This window comes from Ascaphus truei, chromosome 2 (assembly GCF_040206685.1).
Source record: "Ascaphus truei isolate aAscTru1 chromosome 2, aAscTru1.hap1, whole genome shotgun sequence".
Classification (NCBI taxonomy): Eukaryota; Metazoa; Chordata; class Amphibia; order Anura; family Ascaphidae; genus Ascaphus; species Ascaphus truei.
Window position 1 is genome coordinate 392244926 of NC_134484.1, and position 13031 is coordinate 392257956.

The 13031-nt window shown below is 40.7% G+C and overlaps 1 protein-coding gene across 1 annotated transcript in view; it reads left to right on the forward strand.

Moving 5' to 3' along the window:
* Window positions 1-13031, forward strand: part of THSD7A (thrombospondin type 1 domain containing 7A) — a 665741-nt gene that overhangs the window by 478373 nt on the left and 174337 nt on the right. The window contains exons 8-9 of the mRNA XM_075587236.1: window positions 849-1052; window positions 5092-5283. Of these exons, the coding sequence (XP_075443351.1) occupies window positions 849-1052; window positions 5092-5283 (396 nt within the window). The remainder of the gene's footprint in view (window positions 1-848; window positions 1053-5091; window positions 5284-13031) is intronic.

The following is a 13031-nucleotide window of genomic DNA, read 5'->3' on the forward strand; positions in this document are numbered from 1 at the left end:
CACATACACCCTACCCTAACCTTGACCCAGCTCCGACTGGCGCGCTCCTAGCGCGTGCAATGTATCAATATCTTGTGCAGGGAGAATGGTGCAGCCCTATTGACTGTTTTGTACCATGTGTCTGGCAGCCCCATTGCCTTCTGGGGGCTGTAGTTCCCCTGCGGGGTTTTCTGTAATGGCCGCCTCTCTGCTGAAGATTCTGCGCATGCGTGACTGTGCCCCGGCGACTCGGTCGCTCTGCCTGTATCCCTGACAGCCTGGCTCAGCTCCTGCACCTCTCCCCTCCAACCTCCGCTGTTGGTCGCAGCCACAGACAGAGGTAGGGGGGAAAGGGAACCTAGGCCAAATAAATATGTATATATATATATTGTGTGTACGTATTATTAATGTTTATATGCTACATCTCTGTTTACTAATGCTCAGAAAGCTGGAAATCAGACAAATTGGTTTCTGAATGTTTTAAAGTATGTGTCTATAATATACATGATTATATAGATATATATTATAATCCAAAAATAGTATTTGTAAGAAAGTACCAACATATGCATAAAGGGAGGCTTCAGATTCCATAGCTACATGTATTTACTAAGTTGATGATACTGGTGAGCAGCAGCTTGTCTGAGCTCTCAATTATTGTATCATACAGATTTCCAATCTTGATCAACGCAGTTTATACACTGTAAATAAAATCAATAAGTAATCTAGGCATTCAATATTCCCCTAACATCAGGCTCAGACATGAAAATGCCCATTTCTTGTACAGTATGTTATGAATATGTCCATGCTCATCAAAATAAAACAATTACATTGATAACAGATAATGCAATTAATTATCTTTTCATGTTTAGGCTTCAAGCTTAGAAAGCGTCATATTACCAATGAGCCTTCTGGTGGAACTGGCAATTGTCCTAATCTGATAGAAGCCATACCATGTGAAGAGCCATCCTGCTATGATTGGCGGCTGGATAGACTTGAAGAGTGTATTCCTGACAATGGAAACAATTGTGGAACAGGCACTCAAGTGCCGGTAGTTACTTGTATCAATAGTGATGGTGAGTACATTACTTAACATAGAGCTATATCAAGTTAGATGCAACTAATCTTTTTTAAGAACAATTTAAATCTTGTCTGGGGAAATTAAGTGCTTGCCCAATTGGTGGATCCAGCATTTGTTAACCCTTACTGTCAGAGAGGCCATTGAAAAATGCATTGTTAATACTCACAGTAGTCGAGGAGTTAAGGAATTTTCACCCTATAAAGTATTAAAATATACCTAAATACTTGTCATATTTATCGAAATAGGTTTAAAAACAAATAGTTGGTTAGGGAATATTTAAAAAAAAAAATTCAACACAAAATGCCTAGCATAAATTGCTGTTACCTTTCCAGAATAATCTGCCACATTTATATAAACTTGCTTAGTAATACGTGGTTTGATTAAGTCACAAAGTTGGAGGGACCTGCGCCATCCTGCCATTGTGATTGACCACAGCAAGGATCAGATGGCCTAGTAGCCGTGTGATTTCCTTTTTTGGTTAGTCATGTCACAAACAGGCGGCTTCTGGGACATCTGATCACTGCTGTGGACAATCACAGTAGAACAGGTTCCACTCCCTCCTACAGTCTACCTCTCTGTGTGTTATTTGTAGAGGAGAGATAGAGATTATGTGCCACTGTTGCACTTCATTTAATAAGCACCCATATCTCTTGTGCGTAGAAAAATACTTAATCACAATTTTGCTACATTGAATGTACTATCCTACTGTATAATGTTAGATTTTCACAATTAATGAAAAACTAGCTTTTAACGGTATTATTCTTGTAATGTGCGAGACCAAGAGTTATCTGGGATAACTCTAAATATAGAGTCCAGTTTACATGTCAAAGAATGTGTGCTCTCTGCTTTTTCCTGAAAGTTGTCATGCAAATTTGGGGCTTGTTGTGGCCATAAGTACTATAAAAGCTATGTATTTCAACACCCAATGGAACATGATTTAGTATAACTGTTAATAATTTTATTGCATATACAGGAACAAACAGGAACCCTTTTTTCCTATATACATTTGTGGCTGGTTGATCTACCAGTGTTATAAACAGTACATTGGGATGTACACTTTCAAGAAACATGCAGTATACTTTTTGTAGTATATTTTTGTTTTATGGGGTTGTTTTGCTAAATGCTTAAGATGTACACCTTTTCCCCTTTTCTGATAATAACCGTGCTTATTTAGGGTTGGTACGCATAAAGTGGTATCCTCACACTCATGAGACCCTTGAACCTTAGGTTTTATATTCCTTTCCAATGCTCAACTGAGGGCTTATGAAGAACATTGATCTTAAATCTGACTGTTTGCTCATTTATAATACAAAATATCAATATTGAAATTTACAAATTATTTCTGCCAAGGTATTCTTATGGGGAAAGACATGTTACCCATGTCTAAATTGCTTGACATGAGTATTTAAAAAAAATATACTGTATACTTTTGAAGGGGTATTATTATGCAATGGGGGTGTTTTGTCATGCTAATAACTGATGTTATGTGCCTTTTTATATAGACTTGATCTTTACAGTATGTAGTATTGATAATATGGTTCCAGTATTTTCCAAGACTGAATGTAAACCTATACATATCTGGTATGAGTGTACTTATGGGAAGACATGGCAATACGATTTACTATTTTTTTACCATAATTACAATGAGCAGGGATGAGAAATGTTAATGCTAAACCTTACTTTAGTGTAATGTTATGATAAATATATCAAGAGCACAGTTTTCAAAATTCCACAAAATGTTTGTGGAGAAAAGCTTGTTACCCATGTCTGAATTCCTTGGAGTATTAACTTTCCGTTCTGAAAATGCAAATGTCAGTCTTGCTCATTTAAAGCCTGTATTGGTTAAAAAGTATACAAACCTACACTGTACATACCTGTATCAGTGAATTCAGGAGACATAGCACAGTAATATTTAGTATCCATTTTAATGAAAGGATGGCGTTTTTTCATATTTATAACAACATATCTTGGTCACACAATATGCAATACACACAAGAATCATACAAGCTGAATTTGTGCTGAAAAAACCCAAAATATATCGTTTTTCATATTCATGTTGCTCATGTGAATCATAGTAAAACAGAAGTATAGCAACATTTAGAAAATATGTATTAGCCATGCAGGTGGCAAACACCCATGACACTGACATAGTTCATTCATAAATGCTAAAATACAGTATGCACTGCTGCTAAATTACATTGTATACAGTATTACACAAATATGTACTGGTATAAGAAAAAAGGCCACAATCTGATCTACTAAATTAATATACATCACCCAGATGAGGAAAGAGAGGAAGGTTATTCATATAATAATAATAATACATGTAATAACAACTTTTTTTTCATATAGCGCCTTTCTCTCAATTGGACTCAAAGCTCTTCACAATTACAGCACCTAGGAATTTTTAGACACAGTAAAAAGTATAATAAAAAAATAAAAGTATAATAAATCGTTTGTATTTAGAATAGATTGGATGATTGAGTTTTAATAATCTAAATTATAGTGAAATTTAGTGGCATTTTATTACTATTATATATATATATATATATATATATATATATATATATATATAAACTCAATCATTCTATATGTATATATGGAAGGTTCTTCATTCACAGTGCACAAGGTTTGTAAAAATAACATTCAAATACACAAATATATTACAAAGTTAATATATATCGATACAATAAGAAGTTTTATTACTAGTAATTTTATTTTATGAAATTACACTTTCACTAAATCTGTTTGCTGGAAGTAGACAGAACCAAAAATAAAACAAATATATACTGTTCTCAACCAAGGTTTCTTATAACCTCAAAACGTCTAATAATTTTAGTTAAAAAAAATGGCGGTTCTATGTTATGATCAGCGACTGCCTCGTATCAATGGAGCAATGTGAAAAAACTACTGTATAAATGTGTACAATTTGAATAAAGGCTTCTATATTCTTATTTGGTTCCTATGTTACAAATTTGGAGAATGCATAAACACTGCTGTTTATCTAGTCGAGCAATCTTCAGAATAAAACAATGCTATTAAATGACATTAATTAGTATTTCAATTGACAACTACATGTGAAGAGTCTAATTGAACAGATGCTGATTGCCTGGTGCTGTTTTATTTCCTTTCAAAGTAAAGTTGATGGAAACTAAAGGAGATGTATGAAACTATACAGATGAACTTAATTGGTCAGAATCAGCTATTTCACCTTTCATGCTGACCTTTTTTCTTCCTTGAAGTTACATGACACTGAGAGATATAAACATATGTGCTGCTTATCTTTCTGTTAGGAAGTTAAATTAGGTATACAGTAAAGTATATTCATAAGCCCCTTTACTAATTTGTAGGATATTTGAGCAAAGCCCAATACCACCTTGATATTTCTTTTATTTTTATTACAATTAAAAAATAATTGATCAGAAAAGATAGTGTTAATATAAATAATGTGTTTTGAAAAATAATTGCCATGGATATCATGTAGCATTTTTAAACTAGTCCTTATTATAACACTGCTAACTGGAACTCTTGCCATTTGAATTGCATCTTAGTCATGAGGTTCTTATTGCATTAATCATTAGGGCAAGTGCTATTCTACTTAATGAATTGATGTGTGATCGTACAGTGTTAACATTATTTTCAAGTGTTTTTATAAATGAATGTGCTGGTCATGTTCATTCATTCAATGGATTCAATTGTATTCTGGAAGATGAAGGGAAGACTCATATCATAACAGTGATTAGTAGCGTTCTAATTAATAATTATTTAATATTAGTGTTGTCACTGCACTTTTCTCAAAAAAGAACATTCTGTAATCTTTAACACATCCATGATTAATTATCAAGCTAAGAGCATATGAAATACTCCATGGCTGCAGGTTTGACCATACATTGAAAATAGATGGAAATTTGAGTTACAGGTTAATATACTGTACCACAGTTACTGCAGATCTGTTTGTACACAATATAAAATTGACTTATTACCACCTAACTTGATTGTTAATTTTTAGCTCATTCAATCCTGTTGTTCCCCAGGAGAGGAAGTTGACAGACAGCTGTGTAGAGATGCCATCTATCCAATTCCTATTGTCTGTGAAGTTCCATGCCCTAAGGATTGTGTTCTTAGCATGTGGTCTGAATGGTCCTCCTGCTCACACACCTGTTCAGGCAAAACAACAGAAGGACGACAGACACGAGCCCGCTCTATTCTTGCCTATGCAGGTGATGGTAAGTTTACACATTCCACTAGTCTTCAGGTTCAGTGATGGATTCCTTAAAGTCTAATAATGCATTATTGTCTATTATGACATTTTAAATTGAAGCTTGCAGGTATACCTGTGCAACATTTTTGTAGGTCGACAAAATTATTTGTCATCAATATTTATCTAACAAAGAACTACTGAGACATTTCTCAACTCTCTACGCGATTAATCAGAAAAAGAAAAGTAAAGATGTAACATGGATGTAATTGTGGCAGAAAATGTAATTGAATGAACTCTATGCATTATTGTAAAATGAATTGTCTTGGAATCACCATGTACCAATGAACTGCTTGCACACACGCATGCACACACACTATAAAGACTTGAGTAGTGTGGCTGGTCTTAGCCTGGGTATTACATACAGAGTGAAACAGACACAGAATCCAAGTTGCAGGTAGCAGTTATGATTGCTTTATTCATAATATGTTTTTTTTTTAATAATTACAGTATATTTGATCGTTTTTTATTATGGGGGTACAGAAAAAGAATGGAGGGGGGAAAGATTACAGAATAAAGAAATCAAGTTAGTTGGTCATGGTCAAGTTTGCAATAACAAGAGAATATATCATGGCTCAGTACAATAATGTACAAAATAGAGCATACATTCAGTCCTTTAGATCTGAGTCCCTTTTGAGAGACACCACAGCATATTTGTAATAGTACAGGGGGATACATACTAAAATATAGTTTAATTCTATTAGATAAAAGAGCCATAACTCATGAGAAGAAACAATGCTCAAATTAAAGTCTAGATAAGGGGTGTGCAAGATGTTACAGGGAGGGGGGGCGGCGGTTGCAGAGGCCCGCGCTCTTTCTCAAGGCATTTCAATGAAATGCCGTGAGATCATGTGAGGCCTTTGCAATGTCCCTTACCTTGTCTTCGACAACGTGTCACCATGGCAACGTGGTATCAAATAACGCCGCAGACAATGTAAGGAGGAGAGCGTGAGCGGGGGGGCAGGGGGGTGAGAATAGGCAGAGGCAGCTGTGGGAAAAGTTTGCACACCCCTGGTCTATATTGCCCTCATAATGTGTTCATTGGGCAAGCAGATTATGTACAGTAATAGACCCATAGAGATTTAGTAAGTGAGTGAAGGCAGCCATCCCAAGTTTCTACAAAAGTCAAACCACAACTGCCATGTTCTTAGGAACTTAAAATGTGTTTAATTCTCACAACTAGTTGTGTTTTCCATTTGGCAAGAGAAACTAATTTTATCGTAGATCTGCATTACGGACAGGGCCGTCGACCTCATCAATGGGACGCTATCCCACATCATCATATCTTATAATGTAGAAATATGTAACATAGCCTCCCAGCAGTTACTTCATTTCCTGGGCCTTTCCTCTGTCAGTCCTGTTAGTGCAGGCAGTGGAAAGATGAATTCCTTTATTAGGCCTGTGTGTGTGTATTCCAGCCTTGAATAATGTATCAGTATTCAAGGGCAGGCCTAGCAACTCTGAAGATGTCAATCTGAGGGGTGGATATTGGTTGGAACGCCCCCTGATGTGTGGGCCAATCTGTATCCGGCTCTGGCTTGCTATGAGTCAGAGTCAGAGACACTCCCCTAGGATGTTCAAATTAGAGACATCTTCCAAAATTGTCAGTTAGTTCTGAGTCTGAGAGAAGTCAGTGATATGAAGAACTGTCTCTCCCTCCCAGTCACGCCAGGACTGGGAGGGGAGGGAACCATGCGGCTTATATCAGGGATCTGATGTAGAGGGATTATAGAGAGAGAAGCAGATGAGGATACGAACCATGTTAACTGTCTATTCTCTGCCCTGGAGCTGACTGCTGAATAAATAATGAAAAGACATGCTGAGTGTGAGTTACTGTCTCTGGCTGAGGGAGTGTCAGTGGGGGTCCATCCCCTGAAGATCCACAAAGGATCCATGCTGGCTGGAGGCACTGCACCATCAAAAGAGAGATTAAAGTAATCTGTTCCCCTTGTTCCCTGTCCTGGCTCTCCCCACAATACCGTGGAGCTCTCAGCCCTCCTGTTGCCAGCAGGTCACAGCACCAAGGCCACATGAAAGTAACCAAGAAGGAGAGTATCCCCCATCTCACTTAGGGGGAGGGGGTATGATAAAAGGGTTACATTTGGAGGCCCTGCTGAGATGAACTGCTCCACAGGACAGGACAGGTTTTACCACCGGGACATGTTTCCAGAGACGGTGGACCATGCTGCAGTGTTTGGGACTTTGTAGCAGCAGACAAGCTCCAGAGAGGGAATCTCTCCCTGAAGCTTCCCCAGGGAGGGGGCTACCCTAAAGAGGACTTTCTATGTTGGGGAGACTCCTTGGTGGCTATGTGCCAGGGAGCGTGGATACCCACATAATGATTGCTAGCCTGTGGGGCGACCCCCTGGTGGCTATGTGCCAGGGAGCGTAGAAACCCACATACACGCCTCTAAATAGGATTTGGGGCGACTCCTTGGTGGCTATGTGCCAGGGATCGTGGATACCCTGCCTATCAGTATACCCCGGAAAAGGATGGGGAATAACATGTTCCTGAGGCTACACCAAGGAGTCTACAGGCCCATCCTGGCACTGCAGTTGGGGCGACCCCCTGGTGGCTATGTGCCAGGGAGCGTGGATACCATTCTGTATCCCCCAGCGAAGATAGCATCAAGGGGACAGGGACTCTGAGGTGAGATCGGAGACCCCTGTGCAACCAGCAATAACAGGACTTTTGCAGTAACGGTTCAAGAGGTGTTCCCTGAAGCTATACCAGGGTGTGTGGTACGCAACAGAAAGAATTATACTTTATTTGTGTGGCCCCTTACTGAAGAAAGGGGGCCTGTGAAAGGGTGAATGAACATCACCAGCTCTATGCCTGGCAGACGTATGTGTAGGTATGCAGTGCAGCAGTGACGAGGTTAACTTTCAGCTGGGAAGCTCCTGACAATTAGAGTGGTCCCAGCTGCATAATCAAGGTGTTTTAAAACCCCCAGGCTGCACACACATGAGTCTGTCTGATCAAGAGGGAGTACTGAAATGCTAAAGTAAGATTACTGCTCAAAGGTCTGTCTTCTAAGTACATGTTTGATGAACTGTCTGTTTTCCTGCATGCTGAAAAGAAGCTGTTTTGTTTTTGTATGCTGAAGAGAAGCTGTTTTGTTTTTGTGTGCTGTATTTTTAAAGGCTCAATAAATAAGCCTTATCAAGAGAACCCGCGTGTGGTTGCATGTACCCTGCAACATATGGTGTCAGAAGTAAGATTTTGAGAGGCCCCTGCAGTTGAAGGGCCACACACACGCACACAAAAAAAATGGAAGAATTTTTAAAAGCGTTTCTGTGTGAGCAGGCCCAACTACAGGCAGAGAGAGAGATGAAAGACTATTGCCGCAGCAAACCCAGCTCCTAATCCAGCCGCAGGAAGCACAGGATGAGCGGATGGCCAGGTTGCTGACTTAATCCCAGGGGTCTGCCAGTCCAGAACTTGCGAACAAAACCCCGGTCCTCCTGCGGAAAATGGCTGCGAATGAGGATCCAGAGGCTTTTCTACTGACATTTGAAAGAGTTGCCGAAGCCCAGTGCTGGTCTGCAGATCGCTGGGCAACTGCTTTGGCCCCACACCTCTTAGGAGAAGCCCAGGCCTCATATCAGGGCCTCCCAGCGGACCAGGCAATGGATTACAAACAAGTTAAAGCCGCCATACTGGATCACTTAAGTCTGACCCCAGAGACCTACTGGCAGCAGTTTTGGAGCCTGAAGTACACCGCGAAGATGAGACCACGGGTCCTCGCTCAGCGGTTATTGAACTTGTGTACTCACTGGATACAACCCGAGGAGCGCACTAAGGAGGCAATTCTTGAGCAAGTTGTTTTGGAACAATTCCTACAGGTAATACCACCTTCCGCGCTCTCTTGGATAAAACGCCATGCTGCTGAAACCCTTGCTTTGGCGGTCCTACTCGTTGAGAACTTCCTTGGGGCCGAGGAGCAGGCGAGTGTCCTAGACCCGACGGATCCGACTCCACCGGCACTTGCGGACGCCCAAAGAGGGAGGTCGGACCAACGGGGAACCTACGGCCCATCCATACGCACCGCCAAGTCCCACGGAAGGAGTAGTCGTTCCAGCAAGGGAGGGGTTCAAATGCTGATCCCCGCCGAGACCCTCATCTACTTCCTGATGTCGGCTCATCGCCAAATGAGAGGAACTTCAGAGGACGTCACACACAGGACCCATCGGAGGCCTGGTCTCCAGTATGCAGTCACGCTGAGTGGTATCCATGGCACCCTCCAGCAAGGGAACCCTCTCCATGCTCGGCCTGCGGAGAACAAGGCCACCGTCATCTGGACTGTCCACAGATGGATTGTTCCTTCAGCAGGATGTCGCCTCGGCCTTCCCCAGAGAAAGTGGCAAGCCCTGGCTACTTCCAGTCCAGATTGGTGGTAAAACCGTCCAGGCCCTTATAGATTCAGGCTCTGGAAAAACGCTGGTCTTTCGGGAACTGTTACCGCCTGACGTGCTTTCCTTTGACTCCCCATGGAGTATAGAGTGTATACACGGTGATGTAAAATGGTATCCGACGGCCAAAATCCTGCTACAGGTGAAAGGTCAGGAGGCCAGGATCGAAGTAGGAGTCGCTCCTTGGCTCCCTGCCCCCGTTTTGCTCGGCCGTGACTGGCCTTTCTTTTCAAACCTAATGGCTCCAGTCACTCAGGAGGAGCCTCATTCTCTAACTCAGGAGAAACCTGGTAAACTGTTCCCCTTTTCGGCAGACCTGTTCCCCAGTAGACACCAGGTTCCAAAGACTCGGAGGCAAAGACGCTGTGAAAAACAGGACTGGTTGCAGAAAACGGGGACTCAAGGTGGCCACACTAATAGGCATAAGTCACAGGTCATGACTGGGGATGGCCAGAAGGAGGGAGAGATAGGCCCTGGGGATTTACCAGAGCTATGTCTCCCTGATTTTCGCCAGAGGGAAGACCCAGTCCTGGCCAAACAATATGATGAAGTGGTAAAGATTGATGACCAGATATTGAATGCACAAGGGGTAATGGTGTTCCCTCATGTTGAATTGTCGAATGATATCCTGTATAGGGTGAACAAGCAGACACAAACAGGGAAGGTCACCAGACAAATATTGGTCCCCAAGGCATTTGTTAAAACTGTCTTCACCCTAGCCCATACTGTCCCTTGGGGTGGTCACCTGGGTAGAGATAAAACCTTGGACCGTATTTCGTTCCGCTTCTATTGGCCAGGGATGCATAGTGACATTGCTAAGTTATGTGCGGCATGTCCTGAGTGCCAGCTAACTAGTCCGAAGGGACAAAAACAGCCCCCTTGGTTCCTCTACCCTTGGTGTCCGTTCCCTTTGAGAGGATTGGTGTAGACTTGGTAGGACTGCTGGAGCCTTCTGCGAAGGGACACAGGTTTATTCTCGTAACAGTTGACTATGCAACAAGATATCCTGAGGCGTTCCCCCTGAGGTCAGCAATGGTGAAGCAAGTAGCCAACAAATTGTTGGAGCTGTTCTCACGGGTTGGACCTCCCCAGGTTATGTTGACAAACCAAGGTACAAATTTTATGGCTAAACTGATACAGGATGTCTTAAAATTAGTAGATGTCAAGTCTGTTCGGACATCGTTCTACCATACACAGACTGACGGATTGGTGGAAAGATTTAACCGAACTCTAAAAGGTACTGTATGCTAAGAAAATTTGTAGATTCAGAGAAGAGAGCCTGGGATGAACTTCTCCCTTTTCTGCTGTTGGCAGTGCGGGAAGTTCACCAGGCCTCCACGGGGTTCTCTCCATTTGAATTTTTGTATGGCCGCCAACCCCGGGGAATCCTAGACCTCCTAAAGGAGTCCTGGGAGGAACAGCGGTCCCCTTCTAAGAATACCCTGCAATATGTACTAGACCTTAGGAAACGCCTAGATGTGGTCGGCCATTTTGCTAGGGAGAATCTTAGATCAGCCCAGGACAGTCAGGAGAGACATTACAATCAGAATGCTCGCATGAGAGTGTTTCACCCGGGAGACCAGGTGATTATTACCCAGTTGTGAGAGTAAACTCCTAGCCAAATGGCAGGCCCATTTGAAGTACTCCGCCGCACGGGTGATGTGGATTACGAGATCGCTCAACCAGGGTCCAGGAAGGGTAAACAAATCTCCCATGTGAACTTGCTGAAACCGCGGAGCCTTCATCCCTCGTGTTGCCAGCAGGTCACAGCACCAAGACCACATGAAAGTAACCAAGAAGGAGAGTACCCCCATCTCACTTAGGGGGGGTGGGGGGGGTTTGATAACAGGTTTACACATAAAAAAAATTCACAGCTAATTTTGGTATTTAGAGTTCTGACTTGTAATTCCTTCAGTATTTGGGTCAGAGTTTCCCTGAGATACTAATGCAAGGTCTATACTCCATGACTTCTCCTTCTCAGCTCCAATCCCAACAGCATTCACAGACTACTAGAATCCCAAAAGATGGAAGCTATTTAAGTGTAGTATTTTTTCCGTGCCATTTTTTTTATCTATAATACCAATGTATTCTTAACATTTTGCTTCTGTAATATGCCTGTAAAATGTAAAAAAAAAATCTTGCTCCCTTTTTTCTATTGCTTCTGTAATAGTTTAAAAAAAAACTTTAATTCAAACTATATTTTTACAATGATATAGTCAACTAAAGATGATTCATTTTCATTCAAATCTTTAATAAACTAGTCTTGTATTGTACAGCGATATTAGCAAAGGCCTTTCCATACTATTAGCAAAGGTGTTTCCACATCTTCTTGATTAAACTAAGTGATTTACTAGTATTATTGACAGTTGCATACCATGGTTAAGCCTATTATTACACAATACCCAGTTCTAATCGTCTTTGTCCGTCCTTGAAATGCAATTTTCTTCAGACTGCAAGCCTCCATCATTGTAGTCTGTGCATTATGTATTTTTATTGCATAGAATCTTGCACATACTGTAAGTCTATAATTGCCTTATCAAAATGTGCAATGCACATTTTGTGATAGGTGCTAGTCATAATGTATTTCATAGAAAAATATTTTTTTTTTGTCTAAAATGGTTGTTGAATGTTTTAAAAAATACCTATAATTAAGACAAGGTACAGACATTTTTAAACATGTAGTTTGTAGATTTCTAATGATTCCACTTTGACTGTAAGTTTAATTAAACCTGAGATTGCATTGAAGGGATAATTTATTTTTGTTATCTACTGTACAGATAAAGCATCCATCATTCTAAAAACATGATTACCTACAAAGTACTCAAATTGTGTGATTTTCGGTGCATTTGTTTACTGGCCACCCTTTGTATTGTACCATTTTGACCATCATGATTAAACACACATTAGTAAAATTGCACAATAATGCGTGCAAATTTAGAGTAATGAGTGCTCGCAAGATTACATCTTTATTGCATACTGCAGGAGATAAATAAATTATTCCTGAAATGTCTAATCTATCTGGATACTTATTTTTTATTCTCAAAGACTAAGTGACTATAATAATGACTCTCCTATGCCAAGAAGATTTTATTTATTGAGAAGTTATTTTAATCTTTAACCAATCAATCTACAAAAGATTGTTGTCTCTTGATGTTCCTAATTTGGGAAATACATTATGCAATAATAAACTGAGGCAAAACCACTATAATAAATTCAATCCATTTTTGTGTACCTATGTTACTGAAGTGGGCCATGGTATACTCCATAATATTTTGTGCCTTTGGATAAGGGTATTAAGAAGGT